This window comes from Dryobates pubescens, chromosome Z (assembly GCF_014839835.1).
Source record: "Dryobates pubescens isolate bDryPub1 chromosome Z, bDryPub1.pri, whole genome shotgun sequence".
In the NCBI taxonomy this organism is placed as follows: domain Eukaryota; kingdom Metazoa; phylum Chordata; class Aves; order Piciformes; family Picidae; genus Dryobates; species Dryobates pubescens.
In genome coordinates this window covers 107,586,723-107,612,639 of record NC_071657.1, presented here as the reverse complement: position 1 = coordinate 107,612,639, position 25,917 = coordinate 107,586,723, and the positions used below count along the sequence as shown (strand labels likewise).

Below are 25,917 nucleotides of genomic sequence, written 5' to 3'. Positions count from 1 at the left end.
GTTGTTTCAAAGTAATCTTAAAGCTAAAGGAAATCCTTTTCTTTTATAAAAATGAAGGAATAACCCCAACCCACAGTTGAATACAGACTTCTAGATGATGTAGTGTGCTTCACAGAATTAATGAGACTTAAAAAGACAGTGGAACAGAAGTGCTCAGACGTTCCCAGAGTACCAGCGCAAACACGAACCTGTCTAAAGCATATTTGTCAAGCAATTAATTTAATTTTATTATTAAGTAATTTACCTAACTATATAAATAATTCACTTATTTGTCAGACACACAGAGAACAGAGGAAAGGAAGCTGGTGTTATTCTGCTTGGTGCCAAGGGGCAGTTAAGAATGTGCCCAAACCTGCACCACCCCTAAGGAGCTGAAGAGCTTTTGAGGCTTTGCTGAATCACCCCACAAATCAAATCATGCAGAAAATCGTGGTATCACCTACACTTGGAGCAGTTTGCCAGGAGAAATCTCTGAGTGAGCTAACTGATATAATTGCAGAGTGGGCAAGGTTTCAGGTGTGTGATCCCTCACGGGACTAGACAAAGCAGCAGCAAATGCCAGGCTAAATAATGGTTAGAATTAATGACCCTTTGTTTAGCTTAATTACATTAATCAATTAGACAATTTGAGAGAAAAACGGTAATTGCCACCAGCAGCACAGGATTCAGTGGCAACAGGGAGAGAGGTGAAGGCTTGTTAGCCTCTTGTCTGCACAGAAACAATTCGCATCCTATTTATTAACACTTATGACAAGTGGATTAATTCACAACATCTGGCAAGGCAGCCAGGGGACAGAGAGTTTTCTGTCCAGCTATGGGCAGAGTCCTGTATTTTGTGTATTCTCAAGACCACGGCTTCTGCCTGTTCATCTAGAATAGAATGCAACACATCTGCTCACAAGGAGGATTTACTTTTTTAATGCTGCTATTCCAGTGTTCCTAACCTAAATATTCTCTCTCAGGGAGACAGTACATCAGAATAAACAACTAAAGAATTTCTCTGCCATGAAGATTTCTTGCACAGATTGTGATTACCAGAAGAACATTTCTCATGTTCTCACGTTCTCACATCTACACTTGCAGTGGCAGAGAGAAAACAACACAAATACACAGATAATTGTGAGGAGCAATGCTGAGGACTGACCTGATGTTCGTTGTGTCCAGCGGAACAGTCCTTGCCTCCCTTTTGCCAGGTCCATTGAAGTACAGAGATTTTCCGTCACTGAGCACACCACAGCCTGTCCCCACCTGCCCTCCTGTTATCTTGTACCACAGAGGGCTTAGCTTCCTCTCAAACCTGTCGAACATCTCACTGTGGTTAGGTACATTAGACACACAGGTTCCATGTGATGCTTCAAGAAAAAAAATAAAAGGGGAGATGCTTTGGTGAGACTGAACAGAGTAAAGGTCACAGACAGTACACTGGCAGCTGGTTCTGTTGCATCCACACATGACAAAGCATTGCACTTCTCTAATAAAATGCCCTGCAGCAGTATGGAACCCTTTTAAAGCAGCTTTACAGATGTCCACAGGCAGAATAAGCCCCATGCCCTCGAATTTTAAGATGGCTTATTTCACTTGGTGAAAAGCAGCCATGATTTGTGTTGATAAGACTTTTTATGTACACAAAGTATTATCCTTTTGTGGACTTCTAAATGAAGTGAACAAAAGATGTTGGCTTATTGCTTTGCTGCTATGGAAGGCTGAAAAGTGTGCAGCATGTAACTAGTTGTGTTAATCACTGGGTTCTTTCCCATTGAGTTTAGGTGGGAGTTTTCTTGTGTTTCAGCCCCTGAAACCAAAAGTGAGCAGAATTTTCCACAGAAGGGCCTATCAGAACATATGTTCCCTCCTGGTCCTGTGCCATCTGACGGCCAGGGGATTCAAAAACAGCAGCAAATCATTTGAAGATGATCCAAAGGCTTTTAAGTGGACTTTTTCAGTTCATAGCATTTTATTTTGTTTTCCCTTTTATCACTAGTCCCTTCTCATTCCTACAGCTAGTGATGTTCAAAGATTGTGGCTGCCAGAAACATCACCAGTGTCTGCTGCCTTCAGCTGCTCTGTGTTGCCTGTGCTGAATTTTATTTAACAAAATGAAAAGATTCTTGCTGGCAGCCCATGAAATCCATGTCACCACATATTTGTCTAGAATATCAGGGAGAAAAACAAGATGCCAGTTTTACAGCTTTAACTCAACAAGCGCTCCCTGCAATCTCACCTCAAAAGGGTTGTTTTACCTGTGTATCCCAAGTCACAGAAGCAGACCCCGGAGACACAGTCCCCATGACCACTGCAGTAGTTGGGGCAAGGCTCAGAGATGTAGACGCCGTCCAAGCCGAAGGCAGGCACGCTCTTGTGGGAGCTGCTCTCCTGGATCCAGCGGAACCGAGTCTTGCTGCAGGGAAACAACCAGGAAGAGCACAGCATTACTATTCCCAGCTTCAGCATCTACTGCTTCTTGTTGAAGACTAAAAGGAGGTTTTCCTAAATTAGTCATTTGCAAATGAGATGCAAATGAATGCCTAGAAAATATTTCTGACATCCTGCATTTTGTGCAATTTCACTTCAGGAGATTTTTTTTTTCCAGATTTTTTGATGTATTTTGACTTTATTTCTTTGGCCCAAACCCACCACTGCGATGCAAAGAACAGACACCTATTTTTATCAACACGATTGAATGATTAGACACCAAAGGTGCCTTTCATTACTCAGTTCAACCTGCATTGCTAATTACATATTAAAATCCCGGAACTCTGTTTCTTACAGCACTTGTGAAAAGAGCTCAGCAATGGCAGCGATTGTTTAATTTTGAGTAAAACACCTTCAAGTCATTTGGGTACAAGAAAAATCACCCACTTTCAAAAAAAAAACAAAACAAGAGGCAAATATAATATCCTGCATGGATGGAAATACTACATTCTTGTTCCTCAATGACAACAGGAAATTTCTGGAAAACAGTGATCTAATGCTTAATTTGTAGAACTGACACTGCTCTAGGAAGTTAACTGAGCCTACACTAGGGTACTCCAGCTGACCCACTCCACAGGAAATATGTTGAAGGAGAAATATTTTGGTTATTAATTTTCAGTCTTGAACTTCTGGCTGAATCATTTTATAGGAGCTCCAGAGAGTGGAACATATTTAAAATCTCACTGGAACACCAATGGATTAACTAAGATCCTTCTTGCTACTCTGCCTAAAATATATGAAATCCATTTCTTTTTTTTTTCTGCTACACATTGGGTTTTGGTTGGCACCGATCACAGGGCCAGTGCTCTGTACCAGATGATGAAATGGGATGCTCTCCAGATAACCCATCCCATAAACCATGATTTCCAAAGTGTCCCACAGCAAAATCAGTTTTCAATACACTGAGGGCCTCATTGTGCTCACAATACTTATATTTCTAATACATTAACATGAGCTTCTTATTCCTGATCACATTACTGAACATAATGCCAAACAGATTGCTGCTATTGATTCTGCAGTGCTTGTTTTGGGTAAATCACATCAGCTGGTGTCAGATCTGTGCAGTTTGGCACCTGCTTTTATTGGCTAATTACTGAAGAAAAGACAAACTTGTTATGGTACATGTTGCTATTTCAGCTCCTTGCAGCAAAGGCACCAGCTCCCCTGCTGTACAACATGCCACATACTCAAGATCTGTTCGGGGACTTGAGGAGCCTGTGACAGAAGGGTGAAGCTGAAACCCAGAGGCAGCATGGGATTGCTGCCTGCGGGGCGAGAAGCAGGGGGCAGTGGGGGTACACGGCCAGGGGCTTGGGGGATATCTGCTGGCTGCGTGAGCAGTGCTTGGTGCAGGCAGCAGATAGACCAGGGCAGTTTACTCACAGATAAAAGCAAGAAAAGGGAGTGAGGACTTTCAGCTAAATCCAAGTAAGACTGAGAAAAGTCTCCTGATTTCCAGGCTTATTTGCATCTTCCGCTGTCTGATGTTTTCTCATCTCAGTATATTAACATGATGGTGAGGACACACTTCAAGATGAGCACACCTACCATTCCATTCTCCTTTGACTTTTGCTGTTTCAGATGCCTTCCATGACACAGCACATGATGCAGCAGCTCAAATACCCTTCTAAGGTTTTTTTGCCCAGTGGCAAACATAAAATTAATCAACTTATTTGATTCAATTTGGCTTAATTGATTCAAGTGACTTATCTCGCTGGTGCCTCTGCCCTAACTGATGTATCAAGACTATGATGGAGAAAGGCACGTAAAACAAAAATGTTCTGGGTGCCTTGTTGCTTTGTAGCTTACTTTTATAGACAATTATGACACCTCTAAACCAGGAAGCTTCTCCTTGGAGAGGATAAACATAAATATAAATTCTTCCCAGATCTGACAATTTTTAACACCGCTTTTATTTGCAGCTTGAAACTTCTTCCTGAAGTAGCATTAAAGAAGAGGCAGCTAATCCACAAGTACCACTGGCATCACTGATTTAGGATGTACAGTACCTGGCTGCAAGTGACCTGGGGATAACAATGGTAATCCTTGTCCAGTCCTCAAAGTCTCCTGTGTGATACACGCTTGGCTCACTCAGCTCCCGTGAGCTCCCCTCACAACCCTTTGTGCCCGGAGATGCAGGGTAGCAGCCCTCTTTCACCAGTGACCAGAAGAGCCCAGCATCGTGTGAGTACTGAAGGAGAACGGGAGCAGAGCTGCTGTACTGGTTGGTACAGCCAATGTTCAGCTGCAAGAAAGCAGAGCATCAGATGTGAGCTGAAGAAACCTGTACTGTTATTGGTATTTATTGGCTGCAAATCACCTCTGGCGTTCTGGTCTGAGAGGCTTAGTGCTCTGAAACTTGCTCTGAATCCTGCCTGAAGTCTGTTTCCTTCATCTGTATGCCATTTCTTTGTATGAATTCCCATCCTCATTGAGGTTGCTGGGTTGAGCACACTGAAATGTTCTGAGAACTTTTCAAAGGTTCTGGTGGATAGCAGGCCACAAACAGCAGACTTTGCACAAGCACCTATACGCCCAGGAGGGGTGGGAAGACCTAGACCCTGTAAGAACCCTCTCATCTGCAGTCCAGCCAATGTGCCCAGAAGATTAGGCTGACTCTGAGGTCCCATGACACCCTGGGCCATGAACCTGGGCCAGAGCCTAGTCATTGGTTTCACAGGAATGATGTCTGACAGTTGGCACTGCAGTCTGGGCCCCCAGAATAGAGTAAAATTAGACAAAGTAGAAAAATACACATTAAAATGTGAAATAAGAATGCAACCAAGAAAAAAATCAGCTGCTGGCTTAAAGTTTTCATTTTCATTTTTGTTTTTTTTCAAGCTATAAGAAAAATACTAATTTTCATTATTTTATTGTAGAAATTCTATTTGAGCTGTTGAATGTCAAATGTAAAATGAAATAATGTTGACAAATTACTGCCTTTGAGTTTATCAATGCAAAACTATTCCAGGCAGCTCTTTAAAATGGAAATTTCACCACGTCAGGAAAACCTTTAACCATGTGTTTAAAATTAGAGCATTCAAAGAGCACCACCACATTGATGTGCAGGCCAGTTTCAAAGCTGTCCAAAAATGGCCCAGATTTGGGCCTTGAGTAACAGCCTTTATAAAGAAGAACTTTTTATTCTCTGGTACATTCTGTTTATTTTGCATATTTATGTTACATTGTCAAGTGTTTTGGCAATGGAAGGTGGATGAAATGCTTTTAAGTAGTACTTTCTTAGACTAAATAATTATTGAGATGTTGATGATCATCAAACCTACAGAATGGTAGACTTGGCCACTGAAGGGAAGTGGTGAGGAGGCAAACAGCATCTTTTCCAGGCTACTTGGTATTTATACATTGAAACATGTTTGGGTTATAGACAGCTTAAAGTACAAAACTACAAGCAACACTCAGCAACTGTCCTGCAATCTGTCTGTTTGGATAGCATTTCATTAGCATAACTTTTAGAGGAAATGAGATTATTTTACAAATTCCACTATTTCTAACTAACTTTCCTATTTATAGAACTCTGGGAATTACATTTGAAAAGCTGCCTGTAAACATCTGATCTCTTTTAATAATTCCACTCATAAATTATTCAGTGTCTGTATCCACCAATTATGTAAGGACCATGTATTTGTGGTGAGCTCATTAAAATTGCATTGCAACCAACCTCCAGAATTCACTGATGGGATTTCATTATAAACTCAATAAAATTTTGATTAGGGTTCAGCAACAAGAGCTTGTCAAAGCTGATACACTTTATTTGGAACCCAATTTCTAATGTGTTGTCAGACCATTGAAATTTTTGCAAGCCCTTTAAAGAAAAGAATGCTAATTGAAGTCTATATTCATTGATACAATAAAAGGAAATGATATGACAAATTCACACTGGAGCCCAGAGCAGCTTGTAAGGCCTTAAATAGTCTAAAATACAAAAAGTGTACACAAACCACATTGGAGCTTTTGTAGTCACAGACCCCCAGATGGCAGAAATCCTTCTTCCCTTGACAGTGCAGCAACATTTCCTAGTGCTGACTTGAATCTAGTGACAGTTCAACTCACTTCAGAAACATGCCGAAGAACAACCAGCTTTGACACTCCTCCAGGGGGGTGAAAAGCACTCCTGCACCAAGGTCTTGGCTATGCTTTTAGAGAGTGGCATGGCATTTTATGCTGCAGGGATTCATACTCGAGCTCATTGTTCTACACAGTGCTGTAATTTATGACCTTGTTCTGACCTGTGGCTCCAGTGACACCTTGCAAGTATTGACTAAGGGCAGTTTGACTGATGTTCTGCAGGGACTTACTGAAGGAATCATACCTTGAACTGCAGGACGTATCCAGGCTTCAGAGTTAAATCTCGAGTCACCGCGAATCGGTCTCCATCTGATTTACCAAAGAGCATGGCAGAGGGGGTGGCAGAACAGAAACTTTCATTTTTGGCCATCCCTTCATTTGCCAACATTAACCACACACTCAGCTGGTTCATAGGGTAATCAAAAGCTGGCTTTTCATAGAAGTTCTGTTAGGAGTGAAAAGGAAAACAACAACAAGTACTAACACTTTGCAGGGTAACTTTAAAATAATTCCTCAAATGATAATCTCTCAAATTCTGCAATTTGTCTTTCCTATCATTCGCAAAAATTGGTAATCTTCAGAACTTCTGATTTGAATTTTTGAGGAGATACACCCTTACATCCTCTGTCACAAGAACTGGGAGCCTGAAGGGTTTATGATAAGGACCAAGTGAATCCCACACAGAGAAACAGAGCTGCAAACACTAGAAGTTTAAACATATCCAACATCTTCAGAGAAAAGTCTACTGAGATACGGTGGCTCCTGTTTTGTGGGAAAGCCTACAGTTTATTACCTGTGGTAAAGTGGGATTAACAACAGGAATGATGTGCTTCTGCTTCTCTGACAAAATGATGATGTCATCAATGGCCCACTGGTCATAGCCTTCCCCTGAGAACACAGGCTGCCACCAGCGAAACCTGGTGCAAGGTGTCTTGGCTGCAGCTGGCAGCTCCAGGTAGACAAATCTGAAGAGTGGAAATTCAGCAGAACTTTAGGGAACATTGTTAGATAAATGGGAGAAATACCACTGAAGAGGGAAACAAGGTAGGAAAGCCAGCATCTGTCTTGCATACAGACATCCTCAGAAGTCTTCTACCTATCTGGACAACTACTTACACACATGAAGAACCATGCATGAAGAAACTTCTTTGTCTGTCTTGTCTGTGGAGAATGGAAAGTCATTAAAACAATGCCTATTTTTCATTCTCTGTTACCATATTGCCTAGCACAATAAGGAGCTGATTTGAAGTCTTCAACTATGAATTAAACTGTTCAGCTGAGCCATGTTCAGCAAGTCTTATGGTGCCAGCAAGCAATACTGAGATGTGCTGGCAAAATTAATTTCTCTTTCTCTTCTGCTGGTTGGGTCTATTTGTAGACAAAAGCATCATTCAATAGATTGTGCAGCAGAGTTTTCTGCTGTGGATAGAACTATTTCAGCCCTCCTATATGAGTTCTTGTAACTTCAGAACCTCTCACATAGTTTGCTTTATGTTTGAGTTAGGAAACACCTTACAAAAAGATAAAGCTAAAGTCTCAAACCTGAACATATATATGCTAAAAAGTACAGTAATTAGTTACCTGTGAAGTTGTATTTGAAACACCTTATATGTGCATTTTATGTCTCTTTTGGTACTCTTTATACCATCTGTTCTTTTGTACCATGAACACTGCTTCTCTTCTTGGTTAGGCAGAGAGAGGTGGAAGAACTGCTCAGGGTTACAGGGAACCTTCTTTTCCAGAGGATTCCTAGATTTATGTGTTGGAAAATAAAATCTGGAGCACATCTGAAGCAGCAATAAAAGAATTACTCGTAGCTGTATTCAGTAAGGACTATCACTCCTGGTTACTCAGAGTAACCAAGAGCTTTTTTTAGAATTAATCTATTGGACAGTCCAGTGATGAAGGTTTCAGTGTGTAGTTTCTTTGCTGGATGTGTCCTGCAATTTCAATAAAGCAGAGGCTAAACCACTCACCTAGTGGATGAAGGTTGGGTCTATTTTTTCTGGATTTTAGTAAGGCTTTTGATACTGTTCCTCACAGCATCTTTGTGGACAGGTTGGCCACCTGTGGGATGAGCAGGTTCATGATGTGCAATTCAGGATCCCACAATTTAAGAATGATGTTAAGATTCTTGAATGCATCCAGAGAAGGAGGCAACAAAGCTGGTGAAAGGACTGGAAAGAATGACCTACGAGGGATGGCTAAGGATTTTGGACTTTGATGAAAAGAGGCGGGGGGTGATGTCATCATTTTCTATAGCTTCCTGAGGAGGGGAAGCAGAGAGGGAAGTGCTGAGCAGTTCTTTGGTATCTGGTGAATAGGATGCAGGGGAATGGTTCAAACTTTTGTCAGAAGAGGTTTTGACTGGACAGTAGGAAGCATTTATTCACCAAGTGGTTGGTCAAATGCTGAACAGGCTTCCTAGAGAGGTGATACATACCTCAAAGACTACCAGTGTTTAAGAGGCATTGAGACTAGATCACTGTAGGTCCCTTCCAACTGAAATATTCTATTCTAGTCTAGCCTAGTCTATTCCATTCTATCCCAATGGGTTTATACTTTCAAGTGTCTAGATCACCTTTAGAAAAGGACAGTTTGCTGAGTTCCAGAAGTCCTTCTGAAAATGTTCATTGCAATGACAAGATGGGAAGATAAAATTGTTTGCATATAGAAAGACATCAGCTGCAGGCAACAGAAACAATGTTAATGCTTATGCAGACAAATGCAATAGAAATGTTCACTGACAATCTACATTACAGCAAATCTGAAATGCTGAACATAGTTTCTGCTTGCTTTAATAGAGTTTTTGTTGTATGTGAAATTAATATATGTTCAGAGGGTCAGAGGAAAGGGCATATTTCTACATCTCTATGGGGCAAATTCTGTATTTTTGCTAATATTTTGTAGATATTAGCATTTTAGTCATGTTTCACATGGGAGGTGATTGGAAACTTCATATTTTATTTCAGTTTTTTAGAGCCTTCCATTAGGTTTTTTTTTCTTCCTAGTGAAAGGAGCTTACTGTGGCAGCCTGGAAAAGCCTTCTAAGCATCATAACTTGAATTACTATTCATGTTTGCATAAACTGAGAAATGGTTTTTATTTAAAGAGTTGATGCAGCAAGGTTTTAATTTAGGCCAAACTTATACCTGGGTTTGCTGAAGTCTGAGAAATACATTTCTGCTAGTAGGTGCCAGTTGATGCCACCATTGTTGCTGTACTGCAGCAGCACACCTTCTTCTCTGCTGTCTGGTCTATTGCATGAAGAGCTGTCTCCCCCTATCTGGATGTAAAACTGGACAAAATCCACCCAGGTCGTGTCCAGATCCCAGCTTACCAACTGTCTTTTTCCAGCCTACAACACAAAGAACAGAGGGACAATGATGATATTAAATATGATACTTCCACTGGGAGCACACATAGTTAATGTCCAACACCAGTTACTACTGCATAGGAAATTGCACAACAAGGATAACACTGAATTTACTGTTAACTTCACCTTTTTAAATGTTTTGCAGAATCACAGAACGGTTAGGGGCTGGAAGGGGCCTCTAGAGATCACCTAGTCCAACCCCCCTGCCAGAGTAGGTTCACCTAAAGCAGGTTGTATGGAACATCACCCAGTCAGGTTTTGAATGATTCCAGAGATGGAGACTCCACCACCTCCCTGAGAAGGTGAGTTCCAGTGCTCTACCACCCTCAAAATAAAGAAGTTCCCCCTCATGTTCAAGTTTGTGCCCACTACCTCTTGTCCTGTTACTGGGCACCACTGAAAAAAGATGGCCTCATCCTCCTGATACCCACCCTTTAAGTATTTATAAGCATTGATCCCCTCTCAGTCTTTTCTCCAGGCTAAATAACCCCAGGTCCATCAGCCTTGCCTCATAAGAGAGATGTTGTAGTCCCCAGTCATCTTCAAAGCTTTTTGCTGTGCACTCTCGAGCAGTTCCTTGTTCTTCTTGAACCAGGGGACCCAGAACTGGACACAGCACTACAGAAGAGCCCTCACAAGGGCAGAGGAGAGGCAGAGGATAACCTGACCTGCTTGTCACACTCTTCTTCATGCACACCAGGATGCCATTTGCCTTCTTGGCCACAAGGGCACATTGTTTGCACATCAACAAGCCTAGAAGATGGTGCTATGTGATATGAAGCTGCCCGTGGCAAGGCAGGACACAGGGCAAAGACAATGTCCCTACAGAGGTGACCCTCGTGCCCTGTGCCTGGCATAACCCTGCCCCAGCACAGTGTCATGCTGCCACAAGCTTTTCCAGATAGGGCAAAGCTGAAGGGATGATGCAGAGGGCATATCCCTGCAGTCATCAAAGGGGCAGCTGCAACATGGCAGTGTCCTGCAGAATGGAGAACTGGCAACACAGCTCCTGTTTCTAATTCTCTAAAAAACCACAGAATGACAGGTTGGAAGGGACCCAAGCCTCATCTGGTTAAACCTTTCCAGGTGATAGTTAAGTTGAAAGGAGCTGGCCCAGCACCATGTCAGGCTGAGTCTTCAAACTGTCCAATGTACAGCAGGGACTCCACTGTTTCCCCTGGGAGATGATTGCAGTGACCAGCTGTTCTCATGGGAGATCATATTCTTCTGGAGTCCAGTGGGAATCTCCCCAGCAATGAATAAAGGCTTTTCATAAAAAGGGAGTCTCCATCCTCCTGGTAGCCACCCTTTATGTACTGGTCCACGGCAATAAGGTCTCCCCTAAGCCTTTCTTGTCAAGGCTGAACAAACCCAGCTCTCTCAGCCTGGGTTCCTGTCCACACCCATGCATAAAATGGTTTCTTCGGAAAAGAAACCCTCGGTAAGTTATAAAATGATCCCTGTGTTTTAAGTAATATTTATGTTTTTATCTGTCTCACTTGTACATTCACGATCCTTCTGACAGATTTCCAGACAAATCTGCAATATGCAAATGATCTAGCTGGACATAAGTAACAAGATTTATGAGCTGTGAATTAAAATATCATGGGTTTGTTTGTTTGTTAATTTAGTAAAATGATAGATGAATTTAAATCCTGTTCCATTCATCACCTCCCCCTTCTTTCTAGCCAGTTCAGGGTAAACTCAGCACAGATTAATGCCCATGGCTTTTTTTCTCAGAACATTTTGCTTTGCCTGTGTTACAGCCTGGGTCCATAGCTCATTTGTAGACTCAAGTGGGCCACATCACATGGTCAGACTGATTTCTGGAAGCTGAACGATTGTGCGATTGAAGTTTCGTTAACTTGCACCTCTGGTGGCAACTAAAAGCTGCCAAGAATCCCTTGACCCTCAAAAAGCTCACACAGGGTACAGCCGTATGATTCTGGTCTTGAATTATGCCTGCTGCTTTGTTTTATTTGGTCGTTTATTCCCAGCTGAGCAAAGCCCTCCTGGATGATGTCATGAGAGCAAAATAGATTCAGTCTGGGGTGCAGCCCTGAGCTTCCCCACATGGCTAACACTGGCCAAGGTGACACTGATAATATCTTGGTGGTTTGCTTTCATATCTTCATCTGAAGACACAGGATAATTTGAAATTATCATCACCAAATGAAACTAATAGTGGATGCCAAAGGTGCACAGGCAGGTGTGTCTTGGCTGCCTGAGGGTACCCAATATATTGACCTGCTCTGCTGTAAAACTGTTCTGGGTAGGTTTTCCTATCTACACCTTACAGTAGCTCACCCTGCCAAAAGGTTAACCACAGAACCAGGTTAATTGAGAAAGGGTGACACAAAACCTCAGAGGAACTGCAGGGGCTAATTGCAAGAGCTCTGCATTGTGAACACACCTATGACTGACTAAAATGAGTTATAAAACCAAAGAGAGGGTGCAAAGCAAAGCCAGCATCAATTCTGGTAGCAGTAATTGATGATGGCAGTAAACAGAAGACATTAAAATAAAAAGTTTCTGTTTAAGCAAATGAAAAGAAATGGAGTCTGTGCATACAAGCTTCTAAAACAATACAGAACTGCTGGGCAAGTGTTAAAGTATTTTTTTTATTATCTACCATCTTGGCCACTTGATGCCTTGAAAAGATCTAAACAGACGTTAAATAAACCGTCTTCTGCTGATGGCACACAGGCTGCTACTACTCAAGAAATGAATGATAACCTAACCCTTGGAGATCAATAGAAAGCAGCCAAGAATTTCTAAATGAGTTTTTCACTCCTTAACAGAAATCAGCAGAAAGATCATAGCAGGTTAATTCTAGCAAACTACTTTTGAGAAACTTGGTGTAAGGAACTGAGCCAAAGGAAGCACATCTAACAGAGAAGACAATTACATAAAAAAAATCCAATTATCACAATTAGCTAGTTATACTGATTGGTCTATTATGAAATTTTCAGCACAGAGATGCACTTCCAGGGGAGCTGGATGTAAGACTATGTAGGAGTGCTGAAAATTATTTGATGGGCAAGATGTTTGTAATGAGGTAAACAACACAAATTACACAGTGTTGCTTGTTGGGTTATTCTCCTGGGACTAATCTGGCTCTTGTGACAGCAGTGGCAGTTTGATCAAATCTTGAAAAGAGAAGCACATAGCTGCCTTTATGCTCCTCCTTTCAATTAAGTGCAAAACAAAACCCTAAGGAACAACAATAAAATACAAATCTGTGATTACAACCAATAATCTTATATTTGGTCATAAAGGCCTCTTGTTATTTTAACTATAATTACTATTAATTAGCAGAATTCCCTGTATCTCCTTCCTGCTATGTTATTTTTGTCTGCAAAGCATCCAAATTGTACAAAAGAGTGTCCTTCTACAGGCTAACCACTTTCTAAAAGTATGGATTGATGCTTTTGTCACCAGTTTTGGTCCTGTGACCTCCAGTTAAGCTGCTTGTCCTCTGGAAAGCCAACCTTTCTCCATCCCCTGCCCAGAACAGTACAGTAAAAAGGGAAGATGGTGGATGCTGAAAAAGAGCTGAGTCTTAAACCAGAAAATGCACAAGCCAGTTTGAATGCACACACTTCCTACCACACTGATGGTTTCCTTCCATTTCAACTGGTGCATCTTGAATATCAAGGACAACAAAAAATGCTTTTATAAATACATTAATGGCAAGAGGAGGGGCAAGTACAACCTCAACTCCTTAGAGGACATGGAGGGGAATATTGTAACTAAAGATGAAGAAAAGGCAGAGGTACTTAACACCTACTTTGCCTCAATTTTTAATAGCCTCCTGAGCTGGCAGATGGAGTCAGGGAGCAGTATAGTTCCCCTGTGATCCAGGAGAAAGTAATTAGAGACCTGCTCAGCCACTTGGATCCCCACAAGTCCATGGGACTGGATGGGATCCATCCTAGGATGCTGAGAGAGCTGGCAGATGAGCTGGTCAAGCCACTCTCCATCATTTTGCAACAGTCCTGGCTCACTAGAGAGGTCCCCGAAGACTGGAAGCTGGCCAACGCGATGCCCATCCACAAGAAGGGCTGGTTGGATGAGCCAGGGAATTCCAGACCTGTCAGCCTGACCTTGGTGCCAGACAAGATTATGGAACAGGTCATCTTGAGAGCAATCACACAGCACTTAGAGGCTGGCCAAAGGATCAAGCCCAGCCAGCATGGATTTAGGAAGGTCAGGTCCTGCCTCACCAACCTGATCTCCTTCTATGATCAGGTGACCTACCTGGTGGATGTGGGGAAGGCTGTGGATGTAGTCTACCTGGACTTCAGCAAGGCCTTTGATACTGTCTCCCCCAGCAAAATCCTGGCCAAGCTGTCAGCTCGTGGTTTGGACAGCAGCACTCTGCATTGGGTTCAGAACTGTCTGCAGGGCCAAGACCGGGGAGCGGTGGTGAATGGGGCCACATCAGTAAATTTGCTGATGACACTAATCTGGGGGCAGGTGTTGATCTCTTATAAGGTAGGAGAGCTCTGCAGAGTGACCTTGACAGGCTGGACAGATGGGCGGCATCCAGCAGCATGAGATTTAACACATCTAAGTGCCAGGTCTACACATTGGCCACAACAACCTCATGCAGTGCTACAGGCTGGGGTCAGAGTGGCTGGAGAGCAGCCAGGCAGAAAGGAACCTGGGGCTGCTGGTTGATAGTAAGCTGAACATGAGCCAGCAGTGTGCCCAGGTGGCCAAGAAGGCCAATGGCATCCTGGCCTGCATCAGGAACAGTGTGGCCAGCAGGAGCAGGGAGGTCATTCTGCCCCTGTACACTGCACTGGTTAGGCCACACCTTGAGGACTGTGTCCAGTTCTGGACCCCTCAGTTTAGGAAAGATGTTGACTTGCTGGAACGTGTCCAGAGAAGGGCAACAAAGTTGGGGAGGGGTTTGGAGCACAAGCCCTAGGAGGAGAGGCTGAGGGAGCTGGGGTTGCTTAGCCTGGAGAAGAGGAGGCTCAGGGGAGACCTTCTTGCTGTCTACAACTACCTGAAGGGAGGTTGTAGCCAGGTGGGGGTTGGTCTCTTCTCTCAGGCAACCAGCAACAGAACAAGAGGACACAGTCTCAAGCTGTGCCAGGGGAGGTTTAGGCTGGATGTTAGAAAGAAGTTCTTCACAGAAAGAGTGATTGGCCATTGCAATGGACTACCCAGGGAGGTGAATGAGCCACCATCACTAGAAGTGTTTAGAAAGAGACTTGATGAGGCACTTAGTGCCATGGTTTAGTTGATTAGATGGTGTTGGGTGATAGGTTGGACTTGATGATCTCAAAGGTCTTTTCCAACCTGGTTAATTTCATTCCATTCCATTCCATCTTATGCAGTCTTTTCCTGTCTCTTTTGATTGCTTTGCTCTTAACCTGCAAAGCACAGCTGTGCTGCTTCAAGCACTTCTCATGCTGTGTGCAGCTTTCTGACACCTTCCCTTTCTTTGCTGTCCAACCCCACCACGCTCCATTCAAAGCCACAGAATGTGCCCTTCTCAGTCTCCCATCCCTCCTTAGTACCTTGTTGAAATAGAGCGAGGAGCCAGATGAGATGACCCCACAGCCTTCTTCAGGCTTGACAATCTCTCCCCCAATAATTTCCTGCCACTCTGTCTTCAGGCTGTCTGAGCTCTCAAAATCAGACATAACAGTAGAAGGAAGGGGATTTTCAGGCTGACATTCAGTACCTCGAAATCCTGAGTCACACCTGGAAGGAAGTGTAAATGTAGCAAGATTTTAAAGACTTTATTTGACACTGACAATTGCTTAAGGTGGTAGAACTTAAATTTAGATGTGAAATAACAAATCATTCTAAGATGGGAATTTTGGATCCTAGAAACAAACAAGAGCAGTGGGATAATGGATAAAAGCTGCATCTTATTCCTACTAGAATCCCTGTGGGGTCCAGAGAATTTGAAGCTTGCAGGCAGTAGTTTTTATGCCCTTGGTATTGCACCTGGTTTGAAGGGTCTGCCAAGCAGTGGTGAGCTAGTCCCTGGTATCCTTCTGACCCAGTGGAACAAATCCAGCACAAAGCTGTTCTCTAAGATCCTTGTGCAAAGGGATGGAGTGGGCACCAGGACACCTGAAGCAGGGCAGCTCTATGCCACTGAAAACTCTTCTGGAGCCTGGATCTGCCAAGGATATGAGCTCTTGGGCAGAGAAATCACAGGATACCCAAAGCATCAGGAGGAACTGGCGAAGGCTTTGTACCTGCAGACACCATGGTCACACCAGCCGTGCCCGCTGCACATATTGGGGCACTGCTGTCCGATGTAGATGTTGTCCAAGGCCCACTCATCCTGGGCTGTGTAGTAGGCCTGACTCCAGCGGAAGCGTGTGGCACTGGACCTGAAACCAGCAACAGTGCTTTAGTCTGGCATCCTTCACAGAATGGGAGGAAAAGAGAAAAAAAAAACCAGCAAGTTGACATCACCACCACAGCCCCACCTGCAGAGACTCATCTTTGGAAACGAATTTTCTAAATGGTGCTGCTTGCTGCACAGGGCTATGGAATGGACCTGCCTTAATGGCATTCCTGAGGGAGGCTGCACCTATGTTACAGGCATTTTGTGCATTTTTAAGACAAACTATCATTATTATTAGTGGAAGATTGTTGCCTGCCATTCTGTGAAGATCACAGCTTGCAAATCTAGGAAGGTGGATCTAGGTTGTGACTTTGATTTTTGCATTTTTGGTCATAGTTAACAGGCTATAACTTCTAAAAAAAAGAAATCTTTCTTCTATTTATTATTACACTAATATAACATAATATAATATAATATAATATAATATAATATAATATAATATAATATAATATAATATAATATAATATTACATTATATTTTATTTTATGTATATATATAACACTAAAGTTCTTGAATGTATTTCTCCCCTTCAAATACTGGCTATTTCCACTCAACAACAGTTGAATGTTTTTTATGGGACATGGAAGTTTCTTTTTGTCAGGATGATTCTAAGCCAGATTTTGTTCACATATCACTGAGGACATTGCACTTAGAAGTTTTTGACAAAGATCATGTTTCATAGCACGTATTTTTTTCCACATTGCCAATAGCCTGTTCATTGTGATGTAGCAAAGGGGCTGTGCTGGCTGTGTGGTGGGTCTGGGAAAAAAGAGGTGGTGGGGACAACACAGGCACTGAGGCTGGGTCACAGAACTCTGGAGGAGATGGACAGGAAAAACAAAGCTGACTGTGGAGAAATAAAGTCAGACTTGAAACTGGGACAGGTCTATGCCTGACCAACAGCTGACTGGGCAAGTGGAGGATGAGAACCAGGAGGCTCCTACAAGAAGCTTCTTTCCTAGCTTGTTTCTGAGCCATATGGTTGCATTATGATGGCATAGGATACAATGCTGTTGCTCTATTTTATGAGATCAAAAGCTCTTCCCCCACCTCCAAAAATTTATGTAGAAAAAGACAATTGAAATGCATATTGTGAAGGTATCTGAGCCACCTGCTCACGTGTATGGAAATGAAAGAATGGATGGAGAAGGCCTCTGCAGCTAAAATGAACTGGAAGGCAGAGCAGTTAGCCATTCATTCACATACAGAAGCACACAAAGATTAGTTTAGTACATGCTTGGAGAAAATTTGAAAACACCAATTTTTAATTTCTTTAAAAAGCAAGTGAAGCTGCCCAAGGGCTTGATTTTTAATTGAAATTGCCCTCGTTGTCTGTTTTAAGTATCTGCTTGATATTGCAAACACTCTAAGCACTTTTACAGCATGCAGTTAATCTTTGGGGCAGTGCTGCCGATTAAGCACTCCCTCAGGATACAAAGTATTGATGGGCTACATTACAAGAGCTATGAATTATCCATTAAAAGTGCACAGTGCCAGTAATCTGCACATGAAGGACTTCCTAAGCTTGCACAGGCACAATGGACAGTCAATATTCACCACAATTATTTGCTGTTTATTTTTTTGAGTGCTCTGAAGCCAGCACATTGCCTCGGGGCTGGTTTTCATGTTTTCTACAGAGCATCAGCAACACCACAGAGAGCCCTGCTAGAACCTGGATGCACCTGAAAGAGCAGTAATGCCTGGTATGAACCCTCACTTGTGCTGGGCAAAGTAACAATAATAAAAACAAAGAAAGGGTCTAGAGCAAGCAGGTCACCCCATCCCTTCCACTATGTCCCAGCACAATGAAATTGTGTCATGTTACTAGCCCAAGTGACAGGAAAGAAAGCATGCTGGCTGGGCTCCTCTGATTAGTGAAGGTATGTTGTTAGAGGTGTGGCATGTGACTCTGTAGTGCAGGGGCATTTATAACAAACTGCGGGGGGGAGGGGGGCATTTACAGTGACTCACAGAAAGGGTTGTAAAGCATTGGGGCAGGGAGCCAGAGAAGTGGTGGAGCACCACACCTGCCCTACGCAAGCAGCAGAGAGAGTGCACGCACGGGTACACCTCTATTCCCAGGGGAGAACCAAACCTGAAACCCCACCAAGAAGACTTGTGCAGTACTGCTGTTCCATGGCTGAGCCTAAACTACAAGGTGCAGAGCTGACACTAGGGCTGACATCTCATGCTGGGGCTGGCACAGGTCTCACCTAAGAAAAAATGTTTCCCTGGACAGGCTGATCATCCCCCTCCTGCTGCAAAGGACTGCCAGGCACAGAATCACATGCTGCTGGGCAGCTCCATCTCCATCCCTGGGTCTCAGATGTTAGCTGCATATCAAGCTGAGGGTGAGTTCAGCTCCACTTGTTACTTAGAATCTTTCCCAGGTGAAGGCAGGCATGGCAAGAGATTTGTTTCCCTCATTTAAGTGGGGGGAGGAAGGGAGGAGTTGCACTGCTGCCTGGAAATTAATATGTAGCAGAAACTGAGGCATATGCATCAGCAGCTGGGCAGCAGGATGGTCCCCAGAGAACCACATCCCAGCAGACAGGGTTTACTTTTAGCTGCAGACAGAGGTCTCCCCTGGGGAGAATTTCATGACTACGGGAATCCCACAGACCCTGAGTTGCAGCAGGGTGAGGGGCTGCCCATTCCTTCCCACCCAGCAGAGTGGTCATGGGGGGCCTGTGGAAAGCAGGGCCACTGTCACACAGCTTTAGGCTTGAAAAGCTCTCCTGGGTTCAGATTCCCCTTGGGCAGGGGATAACACATGCTCAGCTGAATTTGCAGCCTCCCTGAAAAGCTGGTCCTCTTCACTGTGTTTAAAAGCTTTCCAAGGCTGCTCTGCACCCCAAGGTAGCAATGCCTTAAGATGATTATGCTGTTAACAATGGTAATCAACAATTTTAAAAAGCCATGTTAATTAAGAAAAGAGAATAAGGAGCTGAGTGTCAGCTGCACTCTCAGTGATAAAATACCAGTTATCTGGACAGTCACTATTCAAGTGGGAAATGCAGTAATGAGGAATTATGAAAACGTTTTATTACAAGCAAAATAACCCTCCCTGTATTACAAGTGAAATGATGCTCTTTCTCTTATAATGTTTTTCAGATATGTGAGTTGAAATAAAATCATTGTTTTCTCTCCTGATATTAAGAACCTTAACAACCTAATGCAAATTTGTAGCTGACAGAATTATATTTGCTACCTTCTGAGTTACCACAATTACATTTACCCAAATATCCTGAAACTTTCATACTGTCATTAGGTGTTGATTTGTTTATGAAGTCAGCAACTGACATCTGCTTGTATCTCATTAAGACCTGTTCATATGTAAATGCCTCCTATAAAGCTGAAATTAATTTTCAGTTAGCAATGTTCAGTTCAAGTACAATGCAACTTTGGCAACCAGGTGCATACATTTCATTTCTCACTGTTGCAGCAGATTTCCTAACATCCCAAATCTCGGGTAGCATAGGGGGTCTGGCACACTCCTGCTTATCAGATGTGGACTACAGTTCTGCAAAAACACTGCCAAACTCAGAGAGTTTGGCCAGAGAGATAGATGCTGTTAGAAACAGTTTGCCAGACACATGAGCAGAGTACACAGCCTGATGCTACCTGCATGCCTGAGGTGCAAACCCTCAGCAAAGAGCAATGCATGAGGGAATAGAAGCTGCAATTGTAGCAGGGCTGTGCCACGGTGGGAGGGCATGTCAAGGCTATTAAGGGCTAGAGCAAGGCTAACGAGACCTCCAGCCCCAATTCCAAGTGCTTGTTTAAGCGGTTTGCTTCCTGAGCAATAAGTACAGGACAGACTGAGTATTAGCAGCTTTTGTCTTGGGGGGAGGCGGGGAGCGGTTAAGCCACGAGGATGGTCCCCAGAGCTCTCTTCCCCTCGCTTCAGTTTTGGGAAGACAGAAGACCTGGCTCTCCCCATCTAGGCTGTCTTTCCTGGCCATTACTCACTTTTTGCCCGTGGGTGGCTCTTGTTGCTGAGTGTGGGTGGAGAAGGGAGAGAAGGAGGGGTGCTGCCCCAGAGAAGAGCCCTATGGAGAGTATTTGCTGCCAGGTGCCCGGGATAGTGCACTCTATGTGGCCAGGCTGACAGAGGATCTCTACATGTCAATTGTTCACCAGTAAACCCTAGGCTTGTAAAGACAGAAAATTGTCCTCTTTTATTAAGCATGCTGGAAAAATAAAAAAATCCCCTCCCAGTCTCATTCCAAAGGAGAAACAGAGCCCTCGGTCTGCTTCCTGATGCTAGAAAGAAGACAAAAAAAGAGGGAAAGTGGCTGAGATGCTCCTGGTATGCCAGATTGCTTTTGGTGGGGTACATGCAGCTGTCCTTCCTCCTCAACCTGACTGTGTCACAGCACAATACAGTCATACTGAAAATGTGTTTTATGAAGAGCAAAGTAATGTTCAGTGGTAATTTGTTCCTTAATTACAAACAAAACTCTGCTGACACACAGGGATCCCTTCAGATACAAGACAGACTGTGAAATATTTATGATTTATGTGCAGCATAAGAAACCAGCTATTGTTTCATGACAATTTCTCCCCACAGGCTCCTAAATTAAAATGGAATTATTTGCTTCTGTCACCTCATATGCTAAGAAAATTATTAGATCCTAAAGAACAAAAGGCTCACAAAATTGGTATTGTAATCACCTATGCAGTATCTGATAATAATTTCAAGTACAGTAGATGTCTTATAAACAAATTTAAATAGAACAGCCTACTTTGGAGCAGAACTTGCAAAATTGTGCCTAAGTGAACCACAGATTTTACAGCTGGTGGCACATAAGAGCATGTAAGATTTAGTACATTGTAATCTAACTATAAAGCTATGACTCATAGACTTTCTTGTGCCATTTGGTGTTATCTGACCTGATAATGCTTTAAGAATTCAATATCTGCCCTAATCTTTTGCCTGGAAATAGGAAATTCTGAACATTGACTGTACAGCAGAAATGGCCAGAGTGTTGAAAGAAGGGATGATGGTGGGGTGGTAGACAGAAGTAGGCTGTGTTGAAGCTGTGGAGAGTGCAGAACAATGACAAAGGATGGGGAAATACAATGAAAACTTAATCTAAGCAAGCTCTCACTGCAATTGCTATGATGATTCCAGGTCAAACAAGCCAAGTCTAACTCTAATTAGAATGATTTAATTCTCAGACTAAGGAAGCCCTGAAGATCATTGTGATTTGTGATAGCTTTTAAACAGTATATTATAATAAAACTTAAAAAATAACTAATGGAAGATGTCATCTAGTTAAAGAAATGAATGTGTTATAGCAGACAAAATAAGTTTGATTAAATAAGATGAATAGGGCAGGGCTTTCTGATAATTTTGTTGCTATTTCTTGCAGAAGACAATGTTATTTTTGAAGACATACTATTAAAAGAAACAAGAGGTAAAAAATTCCCAGAAGTGATTCATTAGTTATTGTTTATACAAGGCTTTGGTCCAAAGATGTAAACTGTAAGGAATGTGCAACATAAAAATTAACAATCCAAATAAAACCTTCCTCCAGTGGGGCACTTTCAGACCAATGCCACTCTTTTGAAAAAGGTCTGAACTTTATTAGAAGAGTCACAGTGTGTATTAAAAACAATCCTAAACAGTAGTTTCTGGTTTCTTGACCAACATTTCACTCTCTAATTATGTAAGGAAGGCATTTTCTGTTCAACACCCACAACTAGTTCAGCCCTGGTACCCTGGCTCCTCACCCACTGGCTTGAGTGTGACCTAGACAGGACATGATCTTTGTCACAGAAATTTAAAAGTAAATCAATTATCAGCAAGCCCCTTGAAAAAAAATTACAAAGAAGAAATAACCACTTACCAAGTCTTCTGTGGCAGAAGGACAGTGATTCTCCTCCACTGCGTGAATTGGCTGGAGTGGTAAATACTTGCTGATGTGAACTCTTGACAGCTTGGCATACTGGGAAGACATTCCTTGAAGTAAAACATTTCAAAAGCAGATTTAATGTTGAGGAAGCATTGGGAACAGAAGCAAAGGTTAAACCTTTACAAACCTGGGCTTGCCAGGGTCCAGATATTGGACTGGGAGACGCAGAAACAAAAAGAATTCTGGGATGATGAAGAGAAATTTCTCAGAAAACTAGCGGTGGTACAATTTGGGATGGGAGAAAGCCCTGTGACTCATTTACAGAGCTTAGCATTAGTGATCAGCAATGCTTTGGTTACCTCCAAGAGGATGTGTAGCTAATTTATTTGTTACCATTCTCACCCCAGCATCTACTGCTCACTATGAAGTTTACAAGTCCACTGTTGAATAAGTCAAGGTTACTTCCATACCACCATATCAGTCATTTTAGAAACCTTCTTGTGAGCCCTTGCTTGGGATTCTTGATACCTGCCATCATCAGTGGGGAGCAGCAGTAGGAAGAGAAACGCACAAGAGAGTCCAGCCACAGCCGGCTGTGTTGTCTTACCATGCTCTGCAGCTGAATTCCCTTTGACACCTGAAACAGGTGGCGTCAACTCCCCCTTACCGCTTCTATGATTCTATCTGCACTTAACTCAGTTTACTAGAGAGATCTGTTCCCCAAATTTTCTTTTTTCTATTCAGAAAATCTGATCATGGTACCATCCTTTTAATATCAAATGTAAATGAAGTTCATTATCCCAGCCTCTGTTTTCTAGGCCTGCCCTTCCCATGTTGCTCTATTTTCTCCAGTATTCCATTAATTTATTTATGTATTGCCAAAACAGCACCCAAAGCTATTACGCTATTTTTTGTGAAAAGGTTTTAATAAAGTGCTTGTATGTCATCACCAGTTTGTATGTTCCTTTTCTAGTTACCTATTAAGAGTCCCTTCTTCAGCTACTGTCACAGCAGGGCTCCTCCTGACTGTCCTCAGCCCTCTGAGAACCTTATTCTGTTCACTGCTGTGCTCATCCTTATCTGGGGTGTCAGACAAGAGGGGGACCTTTGGGACAGACACCTGTCTATGCAATTACACAGCTTTGCTCTGAAACTAATAATGAAACAATGATTTCCTACAGCAGTATTTAGAGCAACTAGGGATATTCATATAATGAAATACATATTTGGTATGAAGAAAGGCAGAAAATATTATTTTACAGAGAAATTAATTGCTTGAATAATTTAGAGAATTACATGAAGACCTTACAGCTTATTCTGTTTTGGTTTGCTTTCAGTAGATTTTCTAAAGGCTTAGTTTCCTTTCTTGCAATTTTCAAACATTTTTCTTTGATTTATCTCCCACAAAAGATCTTACAAAACAGGATCTGATCAGTGCTTGTGAAGCAAACAAGACTTTCAAACATTTTAATTAATTAGTGTTTTGTGTACTTGCTAGATTACATCCTTGAAATAGACTACAAATAGCCTTCTCTATTACTCTTTCATCACAGCAACATGGGTGGTGTGAGAAAAATTATCTGGCTGCAGGTTCTTCTCTCTGAACTCAGCTTCACTGAGAAAGGAAAGAAGCTCTAAAATCTGAAGGCAACTGATCTTCCACTGGTGACAAGGACAAACCCCAAACACCCACTGTTGTTGGACATCATGATGATGCCTGCTAGCTATAAAAGACATAAAGGCTGGGGTAGTTTTCCTCTGAATTCTGTTTAAGTGAAGAAGGCGTTACTTGGATTTGCAAAGTTCGTGAATTTCAGCTATTGCCACTTCTTTACTCTGCACACCCAGCTAAATGTGGGGAAACACAACCTAGCAAAAGGTAACAGGACAATGCTTTAATTGCTCATAGAAAGTGTGAGACTGGATGTTTAGATCCCCTTGTGAACCTACAGAGCAGGCAGTGAGAAGGCACCAGGATAAGTTTCCTGACAGCCTCTGAGCCTGCTTGGAGGCAGCTGAAGGACCTTGTTTACTTCACCCTGAGGCCAGGGAAAGTCCAGCTTGTGATGTAAAAGGGAAAACAAAAGCAGAAATGATGGCCAAATGCACTGTTCACAGATGTGCTGAGGCAGGGCTGAGCCGCATGGGGAAAGAGCAGCCAGCATTGCTATTTGCACTTCTAGCAGAGATGGTCATTATGGCCCTGGACTGTATTTGACCCATGGATGGGGAATGAAAGGCTCCGCATTACAATCCCCTGAAGGAAAGTGCTTTCCATTTATGAAATGGCTGCCCACAAGTGCAGAAAAATGTCTATCCATTTAAATTCCAGGAAACAGTAGATGCACGTTGCTTTGAAAAACAAAGCAATAACACAGGAAAGAGCTTGGCTCCTATTCTGCAGCTCTATGCCCTGGCTCTTGGGTACTACTCTGCAGCTCTAACTATGCCCTGACTCTCCTCAGCCTTGATCCATTCCTGTCACAATCTCACCTTTCAGGCTCTCAGACACCTTTCTTCCAAATATACTGAAGAACAGTTTAGGTATTTCTAGTAGTCATTGTGATGGATTCCAACTGAGAATTTCTTTTGTTCAGTACCACAAGTATATTTCACATCATCTTTGTACATGCAGAGTTTAGAAGACATTGGTGCCAGCCTCACCTCCTGAACAAGATGCCACGTGAGGCCATGGTTGGTAGAGTAGTCCAGCTTCACCTGGTTGTCCATGTGAGGAGTAAATGCCTGGCCACAGCCCATCACCAGGTTGAACTGTATCATGTAGGAAGCGCCGATCTGCATAGACTGGGTCTCTACATAGCGCATGCTGGAAGCTAACTTTGAATCTCCTGTAAAACTGAGAGATGTAAGGAAAGAATGAGGATCCATCCCCAAAACAATTCAGAAGGGAACACTGTGAATGGTTCTGGGTTAAATACAGTGATGCTTCTTTCTTTATTCTTTATGCTGTGATGAAACCACACACAGAAGCATCTTTCTGTTGTTACTTCCGCAAATTCCAAGGAAGGCCTTGATGTGCCCCAGAGAGTAAAACTGAATTCTTCTTTTAGTTCTTACTATATGCTCTATGAATTAAGGACTAGGTTAGGATCAAGCAAAGGATAACGTGTGGAAAAGGCAAGATAAAGCAAGTTCATTCCTCAGGAGTTGCCACTGCCTAAAGTCATGTCACAGTACTGGGTAATTTCACTCAGACACTAGACAGTAAAGCTACACTGTATTTAGTTCAAAAGATTCCTTTTACACAGATTTGTCATTACATTGATTTTCAAGTGATTCGATATGCAATGCATCCAATGACTTTTGAATGTGCTTCAGAATTCGTATTGTCTATCCTCAGCTTCTTTTCTGCAGGCTGTGCTGATAGAAGAGTTGTGTCATCCAGTGGGTTGGAGATCATTTTGTCAGTGGTAAGGTTTGGAAGGCAGCCAGCCTCATACATTGCACAAAGTACCCAGTTATCACATACACAGTAACACAATACACACTTGGAAATTACAAGGTTATTTCAATTAAGATGCAGATTTCTCTTCTATGCGCTATTCAAAAGGGAAAAAATTAACCTAAATGTAAGAGAGGCATCCTGCACACCAGCCTTCAAACCAGAATGTCCTAAAGAGAGATCACACAGAACAAAAATCTCCTCCCTCTCCTTAGTTTGAGATGATCAGTGTCATTGCAAGCACTGTGGTCCTTTGAGCTTCAATGTTTTCCGAGAC

General features: G+C 42.6%; 1 protein-coding gene across 2 annotated transcripts in view; it reads right to left on the bottom strand.

The window, feature by feature from the left end:
* RELN (reelin) overlaps positions 1 to 25,917 on the bottom strand; it is a 277,932-nt gene that overhangs the window by 56,847 nt on the left and 195,168 nt on the right. For both annotated transcript variants that reach the window (XM_054178701.1, XM_054178702.1), the window contains exons 21-30: positions 24,842 to 25,034; positions 22,172 to 22,284; positions 16,162 to 16,299; positions 15,469 to 15,655; positions 9,711 to 9,916; positions 7,352 to 7,523; positions 6,803 to 7,003; positions 4,482 to 4,717; positions 2,241 to 2,398; positions 1,145 to 1,352 (exon numbers count right to left, since the gene is read on the bottom strand). In XM_054178701.1, the coding sequence (XP_054034676.1) occupies positions 1,145 to 1,352; positions 2,241 to 2,398; positions 4,482 to 4,717; positions 6,803 to 7,003; positions 7,352 to 7,523; positions 9,711 to 9,916; positions 15,469 to 15,655; positions 16,162 to 16,299; positions 22,172 to 22,284; positions 24,842 to 25,034 (1,812 nt within the window). The remainder of the gene's footprint in view (positions 1 to 1,144; positions 1,353 to 2,240; positions 2,399 to 4,481; positions 4,718 to 6,802; positions 7,004 to 7,351; positions 7,524 to 9,710; positions 9,917 to 15,468; positions 15,656 to 16,161; positions 16,300 to 22,171; positions 22,285 to 24,841; positions 25,035 to 25,917) is intronic.